Source organism: Neofelis nebulosa, chromosome 10 (assembly GCF_028018385.1).
Source record: "Neofelis nebulosa isolate mNeoNeb1 chromosome 10, mNeoNeb1.pri, whole genome shotgun sequence".
Lineage (NCBI taxonomy): Eukaryota > Metazoa > Chordata > Mammalia > Carnivora > Felidae > Neofelis > Neofelis nebulosa.
Window position 1 is genome coordinate 105,076,807 of NC_080791.1, and position 26,427 is coordinate 105,103,233.

General features: G+C 58.7%; 2 protein-coding genes across 4 annotated transcripts; one reads left to right on the forward strand and one right to left on the reverse strand.

The window, feature by feature from the left end:
* The first annotated feature begins 255 nt into the window (after window positions 1-255).
* On the forward strand, window positions 256-12,381 carry TMEM132A (transmembrane protein 132A). Of its 2 annotated transcripts, none has more exons than XM_058689187.1 (11): window positions 256-514; window positions 2,911-3,125; window positions 3,349-3,567; window positions 4,336-4,667; window positions 5,976-6,125; window positions 7,402-7,600; window positions 7,686-7,829; window positions 8,926-9,128; window positions 9,838-10,120; window positions 10,483-10,674; window positions 11,086-12,381. In XM_058689187.1, the coding sequence occupies exons 1-11, from the start codon at window positions 415-417 to the stop codon at window positions 12,118-12,120; spliced, it is 3,072 nt and encodes a 1,023-aa protein (XP_058545170.1). In that variant the 5' UTR covers window positions 256-414; the 3' UTR covers window positions 12,121-12,381. The 2 variants fall into 2 exon arrangements, with proteins under 2 accessions (XP_058545170.1, XP_058545171.1); XM_058689188.1 differs by having other exon boundaries at window positions 257-514; window positions 7,405-7,600.
* On the reverse strand, window positions 12,299-25,964 carry SLC15A3 (solute carrier family 15 member 3). Of its 2 annotated transcripts, none has more exons than XM_058689190.1 (8): window positions 25,294-25,964; window positions 21,834-22,123; window positions 19,851-19,998; window positions 18,084-18,194; window positions 17,213-17,381; window positions 14,467-14,625; window positions 13,072-13,227; window positions 12,299-12,610 (listed from the first exon to the last, which is right to left on the reverse strand). In XM_058689190.1, exons 1-8 carry the CDS (start codon window positions 25,831-25,833, stop codon window positions 12,456-12,458), a joined length of 1,728 nt encoding a protein of 575 aa, XP_058545173.1. In that variant the 5' UTR covers window positions 25,834-25,964; the 3' UTR covers window positions 12,299-12,455. The 2 variants fall into 2 exon arrangements, with proteins under 2 accessions (XP_058545173.1, XP_058545172.1); XM_058689189.1 differs by having other exon boundaries at window positions 21,834-22,126.
* Between the last annotated feature and the right edge of the window lie 463 nt (window positions 25,965-26,427).

Sequence of the window (26,427 nt, forward strand, 5' to 3'; positions counted from 1 at the left end):
GTGAGGCGGAGGAAGTGGCCGTTTCCCCCACGGGCAGGAGTTTCCGAGAGGGAGCGACCCGAACGCCTCGAGTCCCTCTCGGTAGCGGCGGGTCAGCCCCTGTGGCTCCGTCCCCCAGGGAAGCGGCCTTCTCCCCGACCTGGTGCACGGGGGCGCTCGGGGCTTGGGGATCCGTAGGGCACTAGGACCCGGCGGGGCGGAGGGGCAGCCCATGTGCCGCGCTCGCTCCCTCCCACCCTGCTGCTCCAGCTCCCGCTCCATTGTCTGGGAGCTGCGGCCGCGGGCGGGCGGCCGGGCGGGCGGCGGCGGGGACCCAGCCGGCCGGGTCCGGGCGGCGCGGAGCGGGCGCGGGAGATGCCGGGCGGGCGGGGGCCACCTGAGCCGCCCGCCTAGTGCCCGCCCTCCACGGGACGGATGTGCGCCGGGATGGCGGGGCGCGCGGCAGCTGCTCCCCGGGGGCCCGGCGGCCCCTGGCTCTGCCTCCTGGTGGCCCTGGCCCTGGACGTCGTGAGAGGTCAGCGGGAGGGGAGGGGCGGGGCGAGGGGCGGCCGGGGCCGGGCTGGAGGGGACGCGGAGAGCCCGGAGCTGCGGGTTCCCGGACTGAGCCCCGAGCCGGGTCGCCCCACATTGTGCCCTGAGGGCTGGAGGTCTCACCCCCAGGATCTTGCCCCCCAGCCGCGCTCCTCTGTGGCTTCCCGCACTCGCGGAACCCGGCAACTCTTCCTGACCCAGGATCGGCCGGGCCCCGGGCGCTCACCGCCAGCCCTCCCACCTCCGCCGGGTCCCCGCACCTTCCGCGAGCTCCCCTGCCGCCCGGGCTTTTAACCCGGCTGCCCCTGACCCAGGCGCGCCGGCTCCCTAATCTGCGGTGCCCACGGCTGCACCCCAGTGGCTCCTACCCTCCTCCCCCCACCACCAACCCAGCCCCCACGGGAACGGGGAGCAGCCCCTATGCCTGGGACCTGCGAGGTGCGCAGCCGCCCTCCCCTTGCCCCAAAGAGCAAGCTGACCTTGGAGTCTCCAGGGATTGCCCCATCCGTGCCTTCCTGAATCCTGCCGCGATCCCTATCACTGGAGGAAGGAGCAGCGACTCTCCTGTGCCTGGGGTGGGGGGTGGGGGTGGGGGGTCAGACTGCCCTTGGCAGGGCTGTGGCTGCTAGGTGGATGACACCACAGAAGAGTGGAGGTGGGGGAGGGATAGTGAGGCATTCACTACCCCCCTCACCCTCCCCGTGAGAGCTGAGCTCTGGGTGCTGGAAGTCCGTGGGAGTCAGGCCACATAGCATCTTATAATTATCCTGGCAGTGAAATAGGAGGAGGACCGGAGGTCAGGGGCTGCCCCCCCCGGGAAGCCCTAGTCACTTACCTGTTACACTTGGGGGCAGGACGGCTGGAGCCTCTCAGACACACGCTTCTTGGTGGGGAGGGTCTTGAGAGAGGTTGAAACCATCTTTCAAGCCCAGGATGGGGCACCGAGGAAGCTGGCTCCGGGGCTGCTTTCAGCCACCTGCTCCCCTCCCCAGGGGACCCAGCAGGAGCCCTAATAACCCCTTCTAAGAGATGAGGAAGGCCTTGTCACATCCATTATTCAGTAGCAATAACCCCTCTCCCCCCAGACAGCACTCCGCACTTTACAAAGCCCTCCCCTCTTCACGGTGTCACTAAATGCTCATTCTACAGGTGAGGAAACTCAGGCTCTGAGATGTTAAACGATGGACCCAAGCTTCACGGAGTCAGAATTAAGATGTACACGCAGTCCTCCAGGCTCCCAGAGCATCATCTCCAGGGAGAGCTGCCCAGCTTGGGGGATTCTGGAATGAGTAGAACAAGTCCCCCTGTGAATAGACAGGAAGACAACTAATTCAGATGAGGCGACTAGCCGGGGAAAGACTGAGGGTACTGGTGAGAGGTCCCGCAATCAAGAAGGGCTTCCTTGAAGGAGGAGGCAACATTCACCCCGGACTCTAAGGGAGGAGGGAGAGACCCACAGTCCAGGGAGCACAGCCGGCAGTGGTCACCCTTGCAAGCAGCACAGGGAGCGGAGGTGAAGTATCCCTCTGGGTGTAATGCCTGAGCTCTGACTCCCGGCAACACCTGTCTCCAGCCGGGTGACCCCAAGGCAAGTCCCTCGACCTCAGCCTCATCTTCCACACCCGTAACGTGGAAATAATAGTGACAGGGCTTGGGTCTCAGAGTTAGTACACAAACTGAAGAGTTAATATACGTAAAACGTTTTAAATAGTAGTCTGCATGTAGTTTAGTGTACAAAAATATTTATTCTTATTGGGGCTGACTAATAGTCGGTACAAACCCAGTATGGTCTCCGGGGTCCTTTGCCCCTCTAGTCACTGAATATTTTGACTCTCTCCCCAGGCTCATGGGCCCCCTGCCCCCGCCCCAATCCCACTTTGGCACTCCAGTACCCAGTACTGGGTACAGAGGCAACCCGTGCAGGGTTGCCATGGTGATGATGGAGGGGAAGGCTGGGTGGATGCCCAGACAAGTCTGGCCAAGGGCTCAGGGACAGACAGCATCTCTGCTTCTACAAAGCCCACCTTGTCACCACCTTTTACTGCGCAGGCTCTGTCTAGGGAGAACTGTACCCTACAGATGCCTCGATATCAGAGGCAAGTAGGTAAGAGGGCAGGAATGAGGGTGAAATGCTGAGAAGGTTCTGCTCAAGGGAGGAAGGTCTGAGTCTATGGAAGGTAGAAGGAGGAATGGTTTGGAAGCTGGCATCCTGTCTGGGATATACCTTCAAATCCTGGCCCTGTCACGTGCTACCTGTGTGAGGTTCTTTGAGCCCCCCGTTTCCTCATCTGTGAAATGGGACAACTGTGCCCCAGAACGGAGCTCAGTTCAGCCCTGCCAGCTCTGGAGCTGTCACCATCCCTATCCCTTCTTCCTCAGTGGACTGTGAACAGGACCCCTTGGATCCTGTCTACCTGCCTGCAGCCCTAGAGCTCCTTGATGCCCCTGAGCACTTCCGGGTGCAGCAGGTGGACCGCTATCCACCTGCCAACTCCTCTCTGGGCTCCAGATCTGAGACCTTCCTGCTCCTGCAGCCGTGGCCCAGGGCCCAGCCACTTCTCCGGGCCTCCTACCCGCCCTTTGAAACGCAGCAGGTAAGGAGACGGCACCAGGGACTCCCCGGCTAAAAGGATTCAGAGCTGAGGGCTGCTGTATGTGGCTCCGGAATCCCCCCAGCCCCAGCTGTGCTCCCCATCATCCAGAGGCCTGCAAATGCCCTCTCCTGCCAAGCTGGGGCTGGAGGCCTGGCATCCCATCTTTCCAGATCTTGCTTCCCTCAACCCCCTGCTTTGTCGAACACCCTTATTCTCCCTCCAGGTGGTCCCTCCACGGGTCACTGAGCCCCACCAACGGCCAGTGCCGTGGGATGTGCGGGCTGTGTCAGTGGAAGCGGCTGTGACCCCAGCAGAGCCCCACGCCCGCGTCCTCTTCCACCTCAAAGGGCAGGATTGGCCGCCGGGGCCTGGCAGCCTGCCCTGTGCCCGGCTCCACGCCATTCACCCTGCAGGCACTGCTCACCGAGCCTGCCACTTCCAGGTGAGTGGGCGGGCCCTGCCTAAGCTGGCCCGGCCTGCTGTGCCGACCAGAGGACGGCCCTGGGGTAAGGAAGAGAGGGCTTACCACCCCCGGCTGGTGTGGGAGTCACAGACCACCTGACTCCCTTCCTGCTCTGCTAGCTTTCATAGGGACCCTTTGAGAGGGTGGTTTAGGGACCCTTAAGGAAGTCAGTCCGTTGGTGATGCCTTTGGGCAAGTAACTTAATTTTCTTGGGACTCAGCTTCCCCGTCTATAAAATGGAGTAATAACGATGCCTACCTCGTGTGGAGCTGGAATAAAGAATGAATGAAATGAACGCAAGAGTAGCTTTTAGCCCAGCGCCAGCGCCTGGCACAGCGTGATCACCCAGCAAGCGTTCACACTGTTGTTAATATCACTTTTATAATGGCAACTTCCACTGTTTTGGGGGTCTAGCACAGGGATCCACTGGAAAGAGGTATTTTGAGGGCTTTGGGATTCTTAGAAGGCTGGGGTGTAGTCAGGGTGGTCCCAGGGCGTAATTAGGGGGGAGGCATTGGGATTGGCTCGCTTTGGAATGAGGCTGTTCCCACAGGCAGAAGCTTGGCTCTTGGATGAGTTCCGAGACCTGGCCCCAATCACGTGACTGGTTGGCTGTGTCACTGTGGCCGCTGCTGGTCCTGCAGCAGGAGGACCCCCTCCAGCTCTGCATCTCCTATCGTGGATGCTGGGACTCGCCACCCCCCCCCGCCCCCACCATGCCAACCGTTGGCTGTTGTGTGTTTGCAGCCATCCCTAGGCGCCTGCGTGGTGGAGCTGGAGTTTCCCTCCCACTGGTTCTCCCAGGGCTCCAGCACGCGGGCCGAGCTGGCCTACACACTGGAGCCCGCAGCTGAGGGCTCTGGGGGCTGTGGCCCCGGCGGGGAGGAGGACACCAGGGAGCAGGCTCTTCCAGTGGGCAGCGTGGAGCTGCGCCCCGCGGACCCCCCGCGGTACCAGGAGGTGCCCCTGGATGAGGCGGTGACTCTGCGGGTGCCCGACGTGCCCGTCCGGCCCGGCCAGCTCTTCAGTGCCACCCTCCTGCTCCGGCACAACTTCACAGCCAGTGTCCTGACCCTGCGGTGAGAAAGGGGCTCCTGGGGTGGGCTGGAGGCAGGGGCCTCTGCAGGAAGACAGGGCAGGTGCCTTCTCCTTCTGGGGTCCTTACTGGAACCCTTGATCTCTGCAATCACGAGCCCACCAAAACCCCTCCAGGCCAAGAGCCGTGATTGTCCTGGCAGCAGGCAGGACCCAGCAGCGGGCACAGCCCTGAACTTGGAGTCAGAATAGGAAGCTCCCCTTCCCCTGTCACCTCCTTGAGACTCCTTGTCCAGTGGGGCTGACGATGCCTTCTTCACAGGGCAGCTGTGAGGGCTTTAGGGAGGGGAAAACAGGAAACGACTTGGAAACTGGAAAGTGCGGTGCCTGGGGGTGGTTAATGCTCTAATGGGATGTTTGCCCCAGTCACATTCATCTGCATGTTCTCCTGCCTGCCCCTCACCTTTGGACAGAGCCTGCTCCTCCCCCACAGAAAGGCTCTCCTTTTTGTGTCCCCTTCTACAGGAAGTTCCCCAAAGTAGCCCCCCCCACCCCAATTCCACTGATGAGGATTTGCAGAGTATGACGTGCCTCTCTCTCATATTTGGGTTTGTGTGTGTCCTGTCCCTGTGCGTCTCCCAAGTGCCTGTCCCGTCCCCGTCTGTCACACTGTCCTGTGCTCACTTGCACACTCGTTAGATCTTTCGTAGACACTTAAAATATGCAAGCCCTGTGTCTCCACTCTGGAGCTACAGAGAGTAGCAAGGCCCGGTCCCCACCTGGCACTAAGGGGACCAACGGGTAGGGAAGGGAGCTGTACGGCATGCGCTGGGGGATATGCTCTGGTGGAGGCACAAGGCACGGTGGGGGCCTGCATTAGGGGCGGAGCAAGGGAGAAATCCATCCTGCCCCCGGAAGAGCTTCCTAAAGGAAACTATTCGAGTTGCTGGAGGCTTGAAGAACGAGCAGAGGTAGAAGGCTGAACGCACCGCCTGAGCAAAGACTCGGGCATAAATGGGCTGTGGGGGGGGGAAGAACTTTCGGTGTAGCTGGGGCAGGGTGACAGAGATGTTACAGGCCAAGACGAAACCAGAGCAGATCCTGGAGGGTCTCGATGCCGGGATTAGACTTGACGCTGGGGGCAGCGGGTCTTTGGGTGCTGGGGAGAGCTGTGTGGCATGACGCGCATCGAGATGGGGTCCTTGTGGATGGGAGGATGGTGAGCAGGAGGTTCCGACGGGAGTCAGGGAGGCCAGACAGGAGGCCGGTGCCTGGAGCCCCTTGAGTTGCTCCTCGTTCAGTCCATAGTCTGGCACCCGCCTCGACACACTGGGCCTGCGTCCTCTCCCCAGGATCAAGGTGAAGAAGGGGCTGCACGTGACGGCTGCCCGCCCCGCCCAGCCCAGCCTGTGGACTGCCAAGCTGGACCGCTTCAAGGCCTCCAAGCACCACACGACTCTCATCACCTGCCACCGTGCCGGGCCCACGGGGCCAGACTCCAGGTGGGCAACTCCCTCCCCAGAGGAGCAGGGGAAGGAGTGAGCGGGTTTCTGGGGCCCAAGGGAAGGGGGCTGCCACGCCGCCTCCGTAGCCCCACGGGAGCAAGCACAGAACAGACTCCTTCAAGGAGGCAGCACAAAGCAGACAGTCATCCGTCGAGCTCCTACGTATCCGTGTCTAGCTGCAGCTACCTGCAGTGAGTGTCCGTGAGTCTTAGTCACGTGATGCCAGCCTATCCCGGCCACTCAGTTCCAGCCCTCACAGCCCCTACCCTGCCTCCCGCAACCACCAAGTGGGGCCCTTTTTCTGGCCCATTGATAGTTCCAAAAAAGCTCAGCTGTGGTTAACATGATCTCTGATTTACTCTCTGAGCCTGGGCCGAGGCCTGTTTGAGTCCTGGTTCTGACACTTTTGGGTGAATGATCACGGGCAAGCCAGTTCACTTCCGCCTTTACCACCGCCCCCCCCCCCCCCAAGCCTCAGGTTCCTCACCTGCAAAATGGGGCTAATAATGCATCCCTCAGGGTTTGTGAACATGAAACAAGATCCTCTATGGCAAGCATCCAGCAAGTGGTTTTTTTGTCTGTTTTTTTAATGTGTTCTTTATTTTTGAGAGAGCACAAGCTGGGAGGGGCAGAGAGAGAGGGGAACAGAGGATCTGAAGTGGGCACTGTGCGGACAGCAGAGAGCCCCACGCAGGGCTCAAGCTCACGAACCGTGAGATCATGACCTGAGCTGAAGTCAGGTGCCCAACCGACTGAGCCACCCAGGCGCCCCAGCAAGTGTTTGATCGAAGGAAGCTGTGAGGGTTATTATTCAGGGGGTCGAGTGCCGGTCCTGGGGCTTCAAAGTGACTCTTCCTGCTTGGTAGAAATTGACACAGGTGCTGTTGCCACCTGAATGGCCATGGAAAGCAGAAGTCTGAGTGGAGAGGGCCCAGGAAGGCAGGAGAGCAAGCAAGCTTTCCAGGGGGGTGGTGAAGTGATTACACGGACCTTCCAGAAGCCAAGAGCATGTAAGAGCTTGGGCCCTGGAGCCAGGATGCTTGAGTTTAATCCCAGCCCTGCCGCCTTTCACTCTGTGACTTTGGGCAAGTTCTAGAACTTCTGTACTTAAGTTTTCTCATCTGTAAATCGGGGATTGTCTTAGGACCCACGTCATGAATATAGCAAGTGCTTACAATAGCCTGTGGCCACTAGCAAGCACTCAGTCTCTCTCTCTCTCTCTCTCTCTCTCTCTCTCTCCCTCCCTCCCTCCCTCCCCCCCTCTTCTGGCCAGCAGCCCCCTTGAACTATCCGAGTTCCTGTCGGTGGACTTTCTGGTGGAGAATGGCACTAGTGGGGGTGTGGCGGTCACTCGCCCTGTCACATGGCAGCTGGAGTACCCAGGCCAGGCCCCCGAAGCAGAGAAGGACAAAATGGTGTGGGAGATCCTGGTGTCGGAGCGGGACATAAGAGCCCTTGTCCCACTGGCCAAGGTAAGGAGTCCCCCACCTGTGCTTGGCCAGGCCCGCGGCCAAGTGAGGCAAAGAGGCTGGGGCTAAGCTCCTCCCGCACCCCCAGGCTGAGGAGCTGGTGAACACGGCTCCATTGACCGGAGAGCCGCAGCGTGTGCCTGTGCGCCTCGTCACTGTGGACGGTGGGGGTGCCCTGGTGGAGGTGACCGAGCACATCGGCTGCGAGTCGGCCAACACACAGGTCCTGCAGGTGAGTGGCACACGCCGACCCCGTGTGAGTGTGCCCAGTGATGGACCTATGCCTTCCCCACTCGGGTCCCCGAGAGAAGTTTCTTACTGACACCAGAAACCTCAGCGGGGGAACCCCAGATTCAACTTCTTTTGTTCCCACCGCCTCTGTGCACAGTCAGGTGGGAGCTATGTAACCCCAGCAGCCCCAGCTTAGGCACCTTCACGTTCATTACTGCGCTGACAGATGAACTGAGCTGGGATAGCTCCGAGCACTTTGGGGGCGCCTGGCTGGCTCAGTCAGTAGAACACACGACTCTCGATCCCAGGTTTGTGAATTTTAGCCGCGTTCTACATAAAGCCCACTTAAAGAGTATATACCTTGAGATCGACAGATTTTAGTTTGAAAGCCATTTTTGTTATCAGTTAGCTGTGTGATCGGTTAGCTGTGTGATCGTGGACAAGTCTCTTAACCTCTCTGAGCCTCGGTTTTCTAAGAGTTAAAACAGGAATATGTTATTCTGTTGCAAGAATTAAAAGCATCAGTGATAATTATTAGAGCCTGGTAACAATCCATGAGGTAAAAAGACAAAAAGGGGAGGGCGACTTTCCACACTTTGAAGTTCAAAGAGGAGAAGCCCAGAGCCCGTGTTTCCTAACTCCTTGCTGCCTGCCTGGAAAAGGTGTCTTGCCATTTATGACGCCGCTTTGGCCCTGTGTGCGGTTCCTTCCTGAGGGCTCTGGGGTGGGTAGGTCTGGCCTGGCTCTCTGCCTTCCTTCCTGTGGTGGGTTGCCAGGTGGCTCCAGCAGGAAAGCCAGAGGCCAGCACTAATGAGGAGCCAAATCTGTGGGCTCCAATGCTCCTCGGCCAGGAGAAAGACTTTGTTATATGCGGATAGCCAGTTTCCCCAGCTGAACCCCCGGGGTGAACTTGGGGGATGGCTGGTTCCTCCAGAGCGGATCTTGACTGCATGGCGAAATCTTGGTAATCTTAAAACATGCCAGTGACATGCACCACGAATTTCAGCCTTGCCCCTTCTCACGGCGAGGGGTCAGGGCAGCCCTCTGTGGTCCACACCTGTCTCCCACGACTTAGCCCAGTTCCTGCCCTCCCGTAGGTGTCCGAGACCTGCGACGCTGTGTTTGTGGCTGGCAAAGAGAGCCAAGGCGCTCGCGGGGTGCGGGTGGACTTCTGGTGGCGCCGGCTGCGGGCCTCGCTGCGGCTGACAGTATGGGCCCCGCTGCTGCCCCTGCGCATCGAGCTGACCGACACCACCCTGGAGCAGGTCCGAGGCTGGAGGGTCCCCGGCCCAGCCGAAGGGTGAGTGGAGGCCTTGGCGAAGTCGCTCTGGGACCGAGAGAGGTTGTAGGGAATGTGGCCTTGGTCCCACACACCGGGGGGGGGGGGGGGCTGTCTAAAAAACTACCCGGTTGCTTCCGGTTCCTCCTACCCACCCGCCTTTCCCCACCCAGCCTCTGACCACTTCATTTGTAGTTGCAGACCTCCACCCTCCTTGCCTCCCTCTCCCTCTTCCACGCCTCACTTCTCTGAAGGATTTATCACTTTCTAATGACTGTAGAACCTCGTTCATCTGTTTGTGGTCTGTCCACCCCCTTCACGCTCCTCCCCGCGATTAAGACTTGAAGGCAAAGGTTTTTGTCTAGCCCGTTCACTGTTGTGTCCTCAAAGCCTGAGATGGCCCCTAGCTCAGTGAATACTGAGAGTCCCGCCAGAGCCAAAGGTGAGGCTCCTCCTCGCCTCCCCAGGAGCCAAGAGTTCCAGTTAGGAGCAAGAGGGCAAGAGTGGCTTGATGGACAGGCACAGGCACCAGTTAGGAACGGGGTTGTGGCGCCTTGCCAGCGGGGAGAAGTGTGGCTGTGCTCGAAGAATGGTGCCACCAGTGTGTGTGTGTGTGTGTGTGTGTGTGTGTCGCTCTCTCCCTCTCTTGCTCTCCAGTGGGCGGGGCCCTCAGAGGCTGGGGGCGGAGCCCGAGCTGACGCCCCGCCCCCGGGCCCTCCCCTCCCCACAGGGTGCCGGAGCCCGAAGCTCCCGCCGTTGCAGAGGAGGCAGAGCGGCGCGCCCGAGGCTGCCGCCTGCAGTACCAGCGCGCAGGCGTGCGCTTCCTTGTCCCCTTTGCGGCCCATCCGCTGGACGGCGGCGGCCGCCGCCTCACCTACCTGCTGGGCCCCGATTGGCTGCTGGACGTGTCCCACCTTGTGGCGCCGCACGCGCGCGTGCAGGACCCGCGTGTAGCCTCACTGGAGGGCGGACGCGTCCTGGTGGGCCGGGAGCCCGGTGTCACCTCCATCGAGGTGAGCAGACCCCCTGGCAAGGGTGGAGGTGCCCCCCGGGAGTGTTCATGGGCAGGTATGAGCCCAGTGGGATTGGGGGCTGGGGGAGAATAGGGTGGCCCTGTAATGGGGGATATCCTCCAAGAATGAAGGGCTAGGGGTGGGTATGTGGGGGCCAGGTCTTGAGAGAGGAGGAAACTGTCCCTGGGCATGGGATTGGGGTCCAGGTATGTATAGGGCATATGGAGTGCAAAGGGTGGGGAAAAGCAGCCCGTGTAGATGCTGGGCCCAGGGCGGAGGGCCCAGGGAGGACCCTCCCGTTGACTCAGACCTGTCTGTGTACCTACCACCCCCCACAACTTGTAGCTCCCTCTCGCCCTCAGGTGCGTTCCCCACTGTCTGACTCCATCCTGGGGGAGCAGGCATTGGCCGTGACGGATGACAAGGTCTCGGTGTTGGAGCTGCGGGTGCAGCCGGTGATGGGCATCTCACTGGCCCTGAGCCGAGGCACTGCCCACCCCGGGGAGGTCACAGCCACGTGCTGGGCACAGTCAGCCTTTCCCGCCCCAAAGCAGGTGACAGCTGGGGGTCAGGGGGATGAGGTCAACGTCTCCAGATGGGGGCTAATGACAGGGGGGTGGGAGGTACCTGGACCCCTCACCTTAGCATTTTCAGAATGAGGTCTGACTGCCCTATAAGGTAGTGAGCTCTCTGCAGCTGGAGGTGACCAAGCAGTGGCTGGCTGGAGTGTGGCAGTGGGAGGTTGATTAGATGGCTCTGAGGACCCTCCCGATGACTCAGACCCCAGGGCTGAGTGGCAGACAGGTGATTGACGCACGTCCCCTCTCTCCCTGTGTTTTGTCCATTTGCCTGTGTCTGTTTCCTCTCTGATCTCTCCTCCGTGTGGCCTGTCTCTGTGGGAGTGGTCTCTGTGTGCATGCGTGTGTGCCCTCGCATGTCTCTGCCTGTGTCCGTGTGCCGCACAGGAGGTGGCCCTCTCCCTTTGGCTGTCCTTCTCTGACCGCACCCTGGCCCCCGCTGAGCTCTACGGCCACCATGACCTGGGACTGTCTGTCTCGGCCGAGGAGCCCGGTGCCATCCTGCCAGCCGAGGAGCGGGGCGCCCTGCTCGGGGTGGCGGTGAGTGGGGCGGGTGCCGAGGGGCTGCCCCTGCACGTGGCTCTGCACCCGCCGGAGCCCTGCCGCCGGGGCCGCCACCGTGTGCCGCTGGCCTCTGGCACCGCCCGGCTGGGGCTGCCCCCTGCTCCCACCCTGGCCCCCGCCCTCCCATCCAGCCCTGCCCGGAGCTCTCCAGCCACGGAGGCCAGCACGGGCCGTGAACGATGGGAGGCGGGCGGTGTCGGGGACAGGGGGCGCGTGAGGGGCAAGTTTGAGCCGGCAGAGGAGGAGGCCGGAGGGGGGTGGGGGGAGGAGGCGGAGGAGGAGGCGGAGGAGATGGTCCCCGCCCCTCAGCGGGTCACTGACCTAGAGCTGGGCATGTACGCTCTGCTGGGCATCTTCTGTCTGGCCATCCTCCTCTTCCTGGTCAACGGTGTGGTTTTCGTGCTGCGCTACCAGCGCAAGGAGCCCCCCGACGGCGCCACTGACCCCGCCTCCCCCCAGCCCCACAACTGGGTCTGGCTGGGCACTGACCAGGAGGAACTGAGCCGCCAGCTGGACCGGCAGCCCCCCGGCCTGCCCGAGGGGGAGGGGGGCTGCCCCTGCGAGAGTGGGGGAGGAGGGGAGGCCCTGACCCCGGCCCAGGCCCCCCCCGGGGGCACCGCCGGCTCCCCGAGCACCCTGGCCCGGAAGGAAGCCGGGGGGCGGCGGAAGCGCGTGGAGTTTGTGACGTTTGCACCAGCCCCCCCAGCCCAGCCGCCTGAGGAGCCCGTGGGGGCCCCTGCCGTGCAGTCCATCCTGGTGGCCGGCGAGGAGGACATCCGCTGGGTATGTGAGGACATGGGACTGAAGGACCCCGAGGAGCTGCGCAGCTACATGGAGAGGATCCGGGGCAGCTCCTGACCCCCTCCCCGCCTGCCCGGCCTGCCCGGCCCGGCACCATCGGCCGCCAGCCCCGGCAGCCTCCTGCCCACCCTCTGGTGCTCGCTGATCCAAGTCCCCCGCCTGGTCACTCGAATGGACTCCCACCCAGGCCCCCTCTGCCCTGCCCCCTGCCCCCCCCCCCCATCATGGACCATGCTCGTGAGGAAGGGCTTATGCCCCTTATTTATGGGAACCATTTCATCCTAATGTCGGGTACAGAATAAACTCAAGGAACCCCCACCTGGGACTGCTGCTGTCTGTGTCCTGGGGAGAGAAGCGAGGGGTCCGGGGGTGGGGGGAGGGGGGCGGCGTGCTCAGCCCCTATCCCTGCTGGGACAGCTTTGAGAGATTGGGCCCTGAGCTGCCCTCTCGTAGCGACCAGCGATCCAGATAAACAGGAGGGCCGTGGCGGCCTGAATGCTGGCCAGGAGGAAAAAGTAGAGGTCCATTCGGCAATTGTTGATGTTCCCTGGGGAAAAGGAGGGGTTGGCATTTGGGTTGGGTCGGGCAGGGCTCCCCTGGGACTGGCCGCTGAGAAGGTGCGGGCAGTGGGCGGGCAGACAGCCCTCTAGCATCTGGCCTGTTGCCTGTGGCTTCTGTAACTCCCTGGTCGCCAGCTATTCTTTACGGGGCTTAAAACACCAACGCAACAGGGAAAGGGAAAGGTGGCCCTTCAGCCAGAATGACAGACTTCCAGATGCAGGAAGGAGCCGTGGAGGCCCGCTGAGTACACGGGGTTCCTTTTTGACAGTTAGGGAAACTGAGGCCCAACGTGGGGAAGCCACATTGTGGGCGACTGGCCAAGTCTGGGCTAGAACCCGGTTCTCCCGAGTCCAGCCTGCGAGTTTTCATTCTGTCCGGGGTCAAGTCACTTAGCAGCTGCCACGACCCTTCTGAGCCTCCCACCCCCAGGGAGGGCCCCACACTCACCGAAGTCCTTGGGGCAGTACAGCCAGCCCCCTGGCAGTGACAGGAGTGCCACGAGGCTGGAGCCCAAGAGTGAGCCCACTCCTGACAGGCAGAAGAAGATGCCCATGATGGCACCCTGCATGGAGCGAGGAGCCTCCGAGTAGGCAAACTCCAGGCCTGCAGAGGGAGGGGGGTGGGATCAGGCCGGTGGAGAGGCAGAGACGGGGTCCGAGGCCCCCAGCCCACACTCAACAAGCCCCCACCCTGGCCTCCCTGGCAGGACCGCCCACTACGTGGCTAGGACGACACCCCTGCACGACCGACCCCTTGCCTCCGCCCTGCTCGTCTGTTCCCCTCCACCTGGACGCCCCCACATTGCTCTGTCTCCCCTCCTCCTCTTCCCTCTGCCCTGGACCAAACTGCAGACATGGTTATTTCCTGCCCAGCCTCTGCATTTGCCTCTTAAACTCCCCTGCCTCCTGTCTTCCTCCTCACACACTCAGATGGGTCTAAAACACGTCTAAGTGGGATCCTTTCCCTGCAAAAGTCTCCTACACTGGGGGTGTGTGTGTGAGACTATGGCCCCCAGGAGAAACTTCAACATCCAGGTTTGGCCCTGCACCTCCCAGCCTTCCGGACACTCCCCACAAAGCTCAGCTCTTTGCCAATGCTGTTCCCCTGCCTGTGACCTCCTTCCTGCCACCTGCTGAGTCCTGCCCCCGCTGCCCACCTGCCTCCTCCCCACCTCGTCCCCGGGCTTTCCCAACACCCTAGAGTCCCTTCCACAGTCCTCCACTGGGTTTACCGTCTGGGTGATGCCTCCCAATTCTGAGTCCCCTCCCCGAGCCTAGCCCTGGCCGGCAGCTGAGTAAGCTGCTCCCTGGCGGAGTGAAGAGCCCACGCCCACCCTACGGCTCTGGCTCACAGCCCGGCCGGGGAGACAAACACGTGCTGCCTTTCTGACATCGCAGCACCCCATGTGCCGGGACAGACATTGGCAACAGGAGGAGAGAACGACTCCCTCTGCCTGGGGGGCCTCGGAAAAGGCCATACGGAGAAACTGGCATTTAGGCTCAGAAGGGAAGGGGAAATGGTTGTTCACTGTGAACCTGAGGCAGAGGGAACAGCAAATGCACAGACCCGGGGGATGAGGAACACGGCACCAGGGACTGTGTGGGAAGTCCTTACGGGAGCGTCTTAATCCCCTCCAAATCTGCAGTGCCCATCACGGTGCCCGGCACAAACCAGGTGCTGGGAAGTCCCCACTGGGTGAAGGCAGCCCCACTTAGGGAACCTGGCCTTCCTCCACCCGCACGAACCCGAGAAGCTGTGGCCGTGAGGCCGCTGACTTGGCTCGAGGTGGCACCAGGCAGAGCCCATCACTGGTGCGAGAGCAGGGGGAGGGGTCCAGCGTACCTGGGATACTGGCAAAAATCTCACTGATCCCGATGAGCAGGTACTGAGGGACCTGCCACCAGATGGACAGAGGTGCTGCATAGTACACATTCTTCCCGATCTGCTGGGACACCGTCTCGTTCCGATGGATGTACTGTAAACGCTCCATCTCTAGGCCTCCTGGAGTGGGGGGAAGAGGGGGACTGGAGTCAGGCCCACTGTGGGCAGCTTAGCCCATGGCAGAGCTTGGCATGTAGTAGGTATTCACTAGGTAGCCGAAGACTGAGCAGCAGGTAAGGAAGAGGATACTGGCCCGGGGGCAGGGTGGAGGTCCCAGATCTGAGTTTCAACCCTTTGATTTTTGCCTTGGCTGCTAGGAAGCTCAGACGAGGTTTTGTAGTCATTCACAGGGACAACTTGCATTAATTGAGAGCCTGTTATGTGCTAGGCATAATCCAGTGAAGAAATGGGCAGAAGTCATGAATAGACACTTTTCTAAAGAAGACATCCAGATGGCCAACAGGCACATGAAACGATGCTCAACGTCACTCCTCATCGGGGAAATACAAATCAAAACCACACTGAGATATCACCTCACCCTGATCGGAGTGGCTAAAATGAACAAATCAGGAGACCAAAGATGCTGGAGAGGATGTGGGGAAACAGGAACCCTCTTGCCCTGTTGGTGGGAATGCAAACTGGTGCAGCCGCTGTGGAAAACAGCGTGGAGGTTCCTCAAAAAATTAAAAATAGATCCACCCTATGACCCAGCAATAGCACTGCTAGGAATTTACCCGAGGGATACAGGAGTGCTAATGCATAGGGGCACTTGTACCCCAACGTTTATAGCAGCACTCTCAACAATAGCCAATTCATGGAAAGAGCCTAAATGTCCATCAACTGACAAATGGATAAAGAAGTTTGGTTTATATATACGATGGTATACTACTTGGCAATGAGAAAGTGAAATCTGGCCTTTTGTAGCAACACGGATGGAACCGGAGAGTATTATGCTAAGTGAAATAAGTCAGGCAGAGAAAGACAGATACCATACGTTTTCACTCATATGTGGATCCTGAGAAACTCAACAGAAGACCCGGGGGTGAGGAGAACGAGGGGGAAAAATGTTACAGAGAGGGAAGGAGGCAAAGCATAAGAGATGCTTAAACACTGAGAATAAACTGAGGGTTGATGGGGGGGTGGGAGGGAGGGGAGGGTGGGTGATGGGCATTGAGGAGGGCACCCGTTGGGATGAGCCCTGGGGGTTGTATGGAAACCGATTTGACAATAAATTTCGTATTAAAAAAAATAATATGCAGTCTTGCATATGAGATAAAATAAAATTAATTAAATAAAAAATAAAATTAAAAACAAAAGGAGGTTAAGCACCCGGCCCACAGTTACGCAGCTAATGAGTGGCTGGGGCTGGATTTGAGAGCCCCGGTGTGTCTGATTTCGCTGCTGGCCCCGTTTCCGTGCGACCACACGACTTGTGTCCACTTGCAGGATCAAGTGTTACAGAATGGTTTTCTAACCTGGCTTGCAAAGCTTCATTTTCTCTCCTTCCCCTTCTCTGCTTAGGAGGCAGCTGTGCTGTAGTGGAACGAACGCTGGATGTGGTGTTGGGTGACTCGGGTTCCAATCCTGGCCCTGCCACGCTGGCTAGCTGTGTGACCTTGGGTAAACCACTGGGTAAGCTCTCTGAGACCCAGCGCTCACGTGCAAGGAGTGAGAACAAAATTCCCGGGGTTGCTTTGACGATGAAACAGGACAGGGTGCATTAAAGCACGGTGCATTAAAGCACCGAAAAGAAACGTGGTTTGGTTTTCATCCTTGTTAACACAATACTGTTTATCGAGCTTGAATTCCCCCCCTGCCTCCTACCTGTGATCCAGGCACAGTACTGAGGGTTTTACGGGCTTTCTTGAATCCCCAGAACACTCCTGCTAGACTACATTCCGTGAGGGCGGAGGCCCGGTCCTGCACCAGGGCTGAATCCCCACTGTATCCCCATTGAGAAGATGGCACTCACAGACGCTAAGTGACTTCAGAACCATTCAGTTTCTAATTGAAAAGGATTCAGGTGGGGCGCCTGGGTGGCGCAGTCGGTTAGGCGTCCGACTTCAGCCAGGTCACCATCTCACGGTCCGTGAGTTCGAGCCCCGCGTCGGGCTCTGGGCTGATGGCTCGGAGCCTGGAGCCTGTTTCCGATTCTGTGTCTCCCTCTCTCTGCCCCTCCCCCGTTCATGCTTTGTCTGTCTCTCTCTGTCCCAAAAAAAATAAAAATAAAAAAAAAACGTTGAAAAGGATTCAGGTTTGTGCAGTAGCACGAAAGGCTTCTTGACCATTTTATAAATGGCTGCAAATCCTTTAGAACTGGAGGCAAGAAGAGAATAAATGATAAATTCTTTCTTTTTTTTTTTTAAGTGGCTGAGTGTCTGAAACATTCATCGAGCCCATTGACTGGGTGCCCATGGGCACCAAATGAAAAAGAAAGAAAGAACCCTGGCTTTAGGGAACTTCCACCCCACTGAACACCTTATTCCCTCTCTTGGCCTGAGTTTCTTCACTCGTCAGGACGGGGGGAGGCTGGACTGGAGGAGGAGGGTCCCCTTCAGCTCACGCCCTCTGGGAAGCCAAGGTGGCATCCGTGGCGGGAAGGTGTTCTCGGCCCCGGGCCCACGGCTCCAGCATGAGCCCGAAATGGAGCCAGCCTCCCCCGACCCCAGACAAGGGCCAGCTTCCCTCCCAGAGTCCCTCCACTCACCTGCCACAACCACGGAGGCGAAACCAAAGAACATCCCCAGTGCCATCTTCCGCAGGGCCGAGGGCAACAGCTTGCAACGCAGCAGTAAAGGGTCGAGCAAATGATCCTTCACGGGCACCAGGATCAGCACCACCACGACGTTGGCCAGGAGGAGCCAGGCTTCCGGGATCTGGGCGAGAGGGAGCCAAGCAAGGCAGGCTAGCGGAGCAGAAAGGGCTCTGGGCCGGAGTTGGGAGAACTGGCCTCCAGACTGTCCCTGGGTGGGCCAGGGTCGGCCCTCTCCCCTCTCTGAAATGCACATTCCTCAGCTGTGGAAGTCGCTGATGGGGTTAGATCAGGGAGGGCAGATGGGTTCCTCTAAGTCTACCAATGGGGAGCGGCTGCCGGGTACACTCTTGGGCCCAGCACGAAAACATGTCAAGGTTCATCAGTGATGTCTTCCCTGGGCAGGGAACAAAGGTATAGCGGCCAATGTCATTTAGCTGCCAGTTCCTAGGACCTTTGATGAGTCTTTGGGATGCCAAAGAACTGGTTTGGAAAGTCCCGGTAGAAGGCAGACATCTGGGCATCCGGGGGTCCCCGAGAGTGAGGGGACTCAGGATAGAACTGAGGGTCCCCGGCGCGTCTATCTGAGGGCCTGGCGGAGACGGGTGGGAGCAAAGCTGGCCTGAATTCTTCCGAGCAGTTGAGCATCTTGGCAGGATGCCTGGGCTGGGGCAAAGCTTTACCCATCCCCCAGGCGCTTTTCCCGTTCCCTGAGGACCCCCTCCCTGCACCCTGGGTGTGGAAGCTGCTTCGTTTCCTTCTCTTCTCGGAGGAGGCACCCAGCGGGGCCTGAAGTGGGGGGCTGGACGCCCACGTGGTCTCTTACCTTGTAGCTGCTGCCCTCGGCTCTCAGAGCCACGGAACTGTTGGATGGGTACTCAGGGAAAATGTTCGGGATGTGGAGGTGAAGACCTTGCAGGACATACGTGGACTGCATCTGCCAAGAGAGGTGGAGGCCTCACCTTCAGGCCGGGGGACTCCCAGCTCCCAGAGGGCCATTCTGCAGCCGAGCTCCCCGCGGTCCCCTCCCCCAGCCTGGGTTGGGGGGAGGGGAGCGGGGAGCTGATCTCCCTCCCCTCCTTCCTCCTCGGGGAGCCAGGCCCCGTAGGGGAGCTTCCTGCCTTCCTGCGCTCTGCTCCCAGGCCTGTGCGTTGCGTGTGCAGCCTTGTCCCAGAGCCTGGGCACAGCTGGTCCGACTCACATTTGTGTCTCCAGGGCCTGGCACAGAGCGGGCGTGGATAAGTGGTTGTTGACGTAGGGAAGATAATGACATGGCTGTCCCCGCGGGGAGCTCGCATTTGACACCGAGGCCAGGCTGAGTCCCACAGGCTGACACAGCACAGACGCCGCATAGGCACGAACCCACCAGAATGGCACTGGACACGGGTGCAGGAGCAGGCTCCCGGGGGGGGCCCACCGCCCACTGATACCCCCAGGTATCACCCCTTTGGTTGCCGTATAACACAGGGGATTGTATAACACACAATCCCACAGGAGGGGCAGGGGAGGGCACTTGGGTCGCTCAGGACCGCGGCTATTTACCTGGTGGTATGTAGGATGTCAATATTCTGACAACCAGTATGACTGACAGTCAGCCACGGGCACCTGCACCCCATGTCCTGTCCCATCATGGACACCTTCCCTGTGCCACCCCCAAGTAGCAGGCTGGCCCTGCACAGCCCCCATCTTCTGTAACTCGAAATAAGCTTCTTACGAAGGGGATATGGAAGGCGATGACCTTGTGGTCTGGAGGGTAGAGGCTGGGGTAGGCTGCTGTCCACCCTGTGCGCACACACACGCACACACACACACACACACACACACACACACTGCTAACCTTCCCCTCAGGAAATGGTGGGGAGTAGTAGCTCTCTAACCTGGTTGAGTACCAGCATCAGTTTCTTATTCTAGAGACTTCCCCCAGAGGTTCTCTTTCAGGGGTCTGGGGTAGGACATGGAATCCGTTTTTTTAAAGCTCTGCAGATGGTTGTGAGACCACTGGGGTGGGGGATCACTGCTGCCATGTATTCAACCTTTGCCCCTAGCTGGCCGGGAGGCATTGAGCAACGGGCACACCTTCTCTGGGCCTCAGATGCCACGGCCGAGAATCTGAATGCCGTAGAGCTGTTACAGCCTCAAAGCCACCTGTTTTATACATGAGGCCCAGACAGATGGGGGTGACATTCACGTCATGGGGCCTCAGACCTGTCTCCAGAGTTCCTCATGCTATTAATTATCAGGATGGTGGGCCCGGGGGGTGGGGGGGCACCTGGGCGGTTCAGTCGGTTGAGCATCTGACTTCGGCCCAGGTCATGATCTTGTGGTTTGTGAGTTCGAGCCCCACATCAGGTTCTCTGCTGTCAGCACAGAGCCCACTTCGGATCCTCTGTCCCCACCTCTCTCTCTGCCTCTCTCTCTCTCTCTCTCAAAAATAAACATTTAAAAATTATCCAGATGGCTTTGCGCCAGGCCCCACATAGCCCCAGTTCACTCTGTGAACCCCTGACCCCCTTTTCACATGCTCCATGAGAGCCGAGCCCAGTCGGGCGACTGGGGAGCCAGTGTCGCCAGGACGAAAGGTCAGGACGCTCACCTGGAAGTACACCATCCAGTAGGGCACCAGGGTCACCATGACGGGCAAGATCTTCACCAGAACCTGGAAGTTGGCCATGTCCTCTTGTGGGGTGGGGCCGGGCTGGGGAGACCTCTGTGCAGGCAGCGTTTGGGTGCCTTGAGAGTCTCTGTGGGGCCACGGCAAAAAATAAAATAGCAGCCGTCATCACCACCGCCACGGCCATCACCAGCCCCTAATTTAATCTTGCTCCCCTCTCACCAGTGACCATAGCCATCACCTCCAAAATGACCCACCTCCTCCCTCCACCAGGAGCACCACCTTCCCCAGCCTCAGCATCCTCACCGTTATCGTCGTTAGGGAGACGATCGCCCCCCAGAGCCAGCCTCTCACAGTGCTCGCTACACTCCCAGTCACCGTCCTCCCTATTACCTCCTCTCTCGCGCAGGTGGCTGATCAAGACCCATCCCACCCGAGCTGTGGCCCCGTGGTCCCGGAGAAAGTAGACCAGTGACTGTGGCGAGCGGAGCCTTGGGGGATTTTTGGCTCGCAGCATCAGTTTTCAGTGGGAAGCAGGGAAGTCCCTGTCCAAGCCTGACTCAGAGAGGCTGGCCCAGGTTTGATACGCCCCCCAAAACCCCCTGCTTGCTGTCTCCAAGTCCAGACTCCTCCACAGGCAACATTACAGCCCTCTCCCTACCGGATGAGGAGGGAGGGAGCAGAGAGGTAGGGGTGCAAGGGAAGTGATCGGGGAAACAGGATAGATCAACCACTGCTATGACCTTTGCCCTTTGCCGCATCCTTTGAAAATTAAAACTTTTCCTTAATGCTTATTTATTTGGGGGGGGAGGGGCAAAGAGAGAGGGAGACAGAGAACCCGAAGCCGGGTCAGGCTCTGAGCTGTCAGCACAGAGCCTGACACAGGACTCGAACCCACGAACCGCAAGATCTGAGCCTTTGAGATGCCAAAAGGGATAACACCAGTGTGGTCATTTCCAAAGAAGGGTCACCATCACCTTCTCCCCTCCCAGTATGTGATGACACTCTTCCACTAATGGGTGATTAGTTCCCCTGCCCTTGAATCTGGGCCAGCCACGTAGCTTGCTGACCAAAGGAATGAGCAGAAGTGATGCTCTGGGATTTCAAGCCTCCTGAAGGACCAACAGCTTCTGCTTCCTTCCCTCTGGAACATTCTCTCTTGGAAAGCTCCCTCCTCTGGCAACCCAGACACCTTGTTGTGGCAAGCTCCAGCCACAGGCGTGAGGCCCCATGTCTGTACTGACACCTCAGAGCCTGGAGCCTGCTTCGGATTCTGTGCCTCCCTCTCTCTCTGCCCCACCCCTCCTTTCTAAAATAAATAAAATAAACGTTAAATTTTTTTTTTAATTTTAAAACAAAACCCCGCAGCAATGCACCAGCTTGGAAAAACATGTTCCGCACCTTTCCCGCCTCGATCCTACCAACAGGATCTGTAACTGGCTCCAAGGTCTCCAAGTCAGCTTGGTGTAAGCAGCCAATTAACTTAGGAAGGAGAAGAGCAAAAGGAAGGCATCGTGCATTTGCAAGATCAAGAACCTCCCTCCTTGGGATGCCGGCTAGTGGAGTAGGAGCAAGTTTGGCTGACTTCTTAGACGTTCTTATACCTAATGCCAGGGTGGTGTTGTATCCCAACAGCCTTTGCTGGTACTATCTCCGTCATCACCGCCTCCACTGCCACGGTCGGTCGCCACTGATTCGCTAACAAACACCGCCACCTCTACCTTCACAGGCACCGTCACCGTCAGGACCATTAACATCCTCTCACTTTCTACAGTTCACCCACTGCAGTATCACCACCCAGCACCTTGACCTCCGTCACAGTGGGCAGCTCTGGTCCCCGGAGAGCAGGTTGTCATAAAGGGTTACCGCGGGAGGTGGAGCGGAATGTTCTTCCAACTGGACCCAGGAGAAGCACCGCCCTTCCCCAGGCTCTGCGGCCCCCTTCGCCACGAGCCCTGTCCTCACCTGGTGGAGTGTCGGTGCCACAGCCGGGGACAGCAGTTTTGGAGAGCAAGTTTAAGCATGGAGGACACTTGGCTGCCTGTGGGGGGCTTGGTGACGAAGATGGGGGAGGCAAAGAGGAAGATGAAGAAGGCCAGGCCCACGCAGCCCACGGTAATGCCGTAGCCCAGCAGGAAGTTGACGTTCTGTTGGATAAAGGCCACCACCAGCAGCGACAGTACGGCACCCACGTTGATACTCCAATAAAGCCAGTTGAAGAAGCGGCGACTGGCATGGCGGCCAAGATCCATCACCTGCTGGGCAGGCGTGAGGGTAAGGGCCCAGGAGGTCCAGGGGCACCCCGCTACGATGTGCCTGCGCCCCCTTTCCCACAGGCACTTCCTGGGTCAGTGGGTGAACATTCCAGCACTTTCCTACCCCCAGATCACTAACTAGACACTCAATAAATATCTATGCATTGAATGAATAAACCTTTCCCTTGGGAGTCACTTGTTAATGACCAGGACATTTGGCACAGCTGTTTTTTCATGCTCACGGCTCACGGCGCCTTTTTATGTTCACCAAGTAGTGCACACAACAGATGTCTGATGCCACTTTGCTCGTTTCCGGTTGATTTCTCCCTTTGTCTTTGACTGAACAACCTTTATACGCATCACCTTTGTAATCGGAAGAAGGCCAATAAAGATCAGGTCTGTTCCGCATTATTAAATATGATGTACGCGTCTTACTGAAAAAACAGTTAAAAGTCTAATTGAGAATCTCCTCTGCAACTTGGAGATGCAGAGTTTTCTATTCTGGCCCATCCCTTCCCCTCGACTCGCTCCCTCTGATATACGGGCAGTCAAACAAGGTTGGCATATCAGCGAAAACAGAGGTAGGCTTGGACACAGCCCCAAGAGAGGGTTCTGGCCTGGTGAGAAAAAAACAAAACAAACAAACAAAAAAAAAAAAAAAAAAAAAAACCAGGCCCCCCAGCAAGGGCAGAAGGACTGAAAATCTTTACCCAGGATTTGGATCAATCTGCAACAGTCAGGCCCCAGGCCCCCTTCTGGTCTGCTGGCTCGGGTCAGCTGCACTGACTGATCCCACCTCTCCCAGACCCCGGTCCCAGTTCTGACTCTGTAGATCTGGGGCAGGAACCAGGCGTCTGCATTTCTAAAAGGCAGTGAGGACTAGAGGTCAGTTCTCTAGGTGATTCTGTGCACATTACACCCGTCGCCCTTTCAACAAACCGCCACATCTCAAAACCCAAAAAAAAGCTCTCCTTTTTGTCAAGCTTTACTTTCTGTAACTGCATGGGAGGAAAAAGTATGTATTTTGCTCCTTTTCCAAATATAAAATTAGAGTCCATACGGATGCATCCCCTCGGAGGTTCTGAGGGGTCCTCTCGGCAATGGAGAAGGAGGGGCCTGTCCACTCAACGAGAATTTTTGCTGTCGACTTTCAAGCAGAAAATTAAATAAGTCCTATTACGTGCAGCCACTTCCATTTAGTCATTGGAAGTAAATGAATACGACAATTGCAACTCTAAGGGGAAGACCAGCAGCCCATTCAGGATATAAATGAGCTCTCCCAAAATGAGCACTTTGTCAAGAATGATGGATGGCCCTTTCTGAAATCAGCAAGGGTGTTCAAACCGCAGCTCCTGGGTACGGCTGTCTGCCAGATGGTGCCAACTTTTCCCACCCACACATCCTTCATCTGACCGCCCCCCCTAAATTCTGCAGCAGCCCCTTACCGCTCTGATGTACCTACTCCTGTCACCCCCATCCACTCTCCACCGCAGCCAGAGACATTTTTAAAGAACTCAAATCCAGTGAGGTCCACCCCTGCCTGAAACCATTTCAGTGTTTCCAGCCTGTCCTACGTCAGGTTCGGACCCCAGGGGGCAGCCTTCCAGTCTAGCTTTGCCCCACCCAAAGGCCAAGCTCAGAAAACAGGAGAATGTGGGAGAGCAGTTATCACTGTTGATGTCACTGGAGTTCTGCCACCAGGTGGAAGGAGAGACGGGGGCACTGGATGGCTGAGGCTCTCTGGAGGTCAGTGAGGTCAAGGGCACAGATTAAGGGCCCCTGGCAGTATACCGGATGTCAGTGAAAGAGTACAACGAAGGGAAGAAGAGGGATTCCTATTGGTCGATGTTGGGGATCTCCTAGTCTGAAGGCAGGTCGACAGCATCCAAGGACTGGACAGGCTGCCCAGGGGGCACTGAGTTCCCCGTCACCAAAGAATCCAAACAGGCCGGATGAGGAAGTCCTTGGCAAGGACACTGGAACTGTGGATGCCAGCTGGATGCAATGATTCTTTTTAAAATGTCACCCTTTATGGTGGTGAATACATACAACGAAAGAACATTTGAAAAACAGAGACAATGAGGGAAAAGTACAATTAGCCCAGTGGCCTGATCACTGCTACAGTTTTTTTTCCCGTTTCCCGTTTTAGCTGATTCCTGGTCTTTTTTCCTATGGAAGGGCTGGAAGGCTGCCCTCCGGGCTATAATCACATTCTGCATGCAGTTCTGCCTCGATTTGGCTCACTAACACCATAGCTGGTTTAATCATATTACATATTACTTAAAATTATTGTCTAACATCCTACTGAGGAAAGCTATGAAAACATAGCCACGTGGTTAGGCATTTACTCATTTGTTTAGTAAATATTTACTGAATTTCTCCTATGTGCCATGCTCTGTCCAAAAGCATACAGAGAAACACTCATCAGTTAAAATATTTGCCCCAATGCTCCTGGGTAGTGAGTAGCAGAGCTGGGATCTGGACAAACTGGCTTGAACCAACCTTTGCACTGCTGGTGAGGTAGAGGCTTTCTCCTTCCCTAACCCCCCCCCCCCCCATAACACATAAAGATGGGGCTTATGGGGGCGCCTGGGTGGCTCCGTCTGTTAAGCCTCCCACTCTTGGTTTCTGTTCAGGTCATGATCTCACAGCTTCGTAGGTTCGAGCCCCATAACGGAGGCTGCGCTGACAGCACAGAGCCCACTTGGGATTCTCTCTCTCTCTCTCTCTCTCTTTGCCCTTCCCCCCGCCCCTCAAATAAATAAATAAACTTAAAAAAAATATGGGGCTCATGGTGGGGCCTGAAGTCCAGCTTCCCACTCTTTGATCTGCTCTCTGTGTGACCTTGGACAGGTTGATCAATATCCCCAAACCTCAGTGTCCTCACCTGTAAAATGGACACAATAATACCACCTACCTCCGGGATAGTTAAGAGAATTAAAGGAGTTACAACAGTGAAGGTGGCTCGTGGAGAGAAGCAACTACCCGCTATGGTTATCGCCATCGTGACTGTTAGAGTTGGCTCCCCCCGCCCCTCTTCTTTCGAATAAGGAAACCGGGCGCAGAGTGGGGAAGTGGTTTGCCCGAGGTCTCCCCTGGCTCCCGGTCTCAGCCGCCACGAACCCCGCGGGCCCCGCGCGTCGCCTGGGCCTCCGCCCGCCGCCACTCACCTGGTCGGCCCCGAAGGAGGTGAGGTTGCTCCGGATGGAGCTGGCGGCCAGGGCGAGCAGCAGCAGCCCCGAGTAGAGCGTGGGCGCGCAGTACAGGGCGGGCGAGGCGCGCGGGCAGTCCGGCGACAGGCAGGCGGGCCCCAGCGGCGACTCGGGCACCTCCCCGCAGAAGGAGCGGCGGCCGTCGAGGAAGGCGGTGGCGGCCAGCAGGCTGGAGGCGGACAGGTAGAGCAGCAGGCTGAGCGCGATGGCGCGGTGGCGGCCCAGGTAGGCGTCGGCCAGCCAGCCGCCCACGGGCGCCAGCAGGTAGGACGCGCCCAGGAAGACGAGCGCCGCGCGGGACGCCTGCTGCCCGTCCCAGTGGAAGCGGGCGCTGTTGAGGTAGAGCACGAGGTTGGCCGAGACGCCGAAGAAGGCGGCGCGCTCCAGCGCCTCCACCAGCAGCACCGCGGCCGCCGCCGTCCGCCGCCACCGTCGGGGCCCCCGCGGCCTGCGCGCCAGCAGCGGCCGGCGCTCCTCCCGGGCGCGCGGCGCGGGCATCCTCCACCTGCGGCCCCCGAACGGGCGGCCCTCCCTTCTCACCCGCTGTGGCTCACCCCCTCTCCCCCTCTGTCTCCCTGACCCCTCTGCCTGGTTTTCCCCTTGCCGCCTCTGCGGCTACCCGGTCTCTGCCTCCCTGTCCCTGACCCTCAACTCTCCCCCTGTCCCCTCCACCCACCCCTGACTCTCCCTCCTTCCTCCCGCGGCTCTTTTTCCCCCTCCTCTCGACCCCTCAGGCCCCCCTGCCGACCCCTTTTCGCCCCACTTCTCCGCCCCTCCTCCTCCTCTCCTGTGGGTCTCCCAGTCGGTCGCCCCGTCTGAATTGTCGTCCCTTCCCCCTGTGACACCTGGCGTGTCCTCTGGGGGAGGGGGCCCTCCCACAGGGCTCGCTCTGCCCCCACCGGCCTTGCTGTCTCCTCCACCTCCTCCTTGCCCCCTCCCCCCCTGCCTCCCCTCCTCCTTGGCCCCCTCTGGCTCTGGCTCCCTGCTCGGCCTCCAGCCGCCTCGACCAGCTTTGTGCTTCTTGAGAAATTCTGGGCTCTCCTCGCTTCCCCTTTCTTTGGCCAGGCTGGGTCACATGGTGCTGTGGGGTGC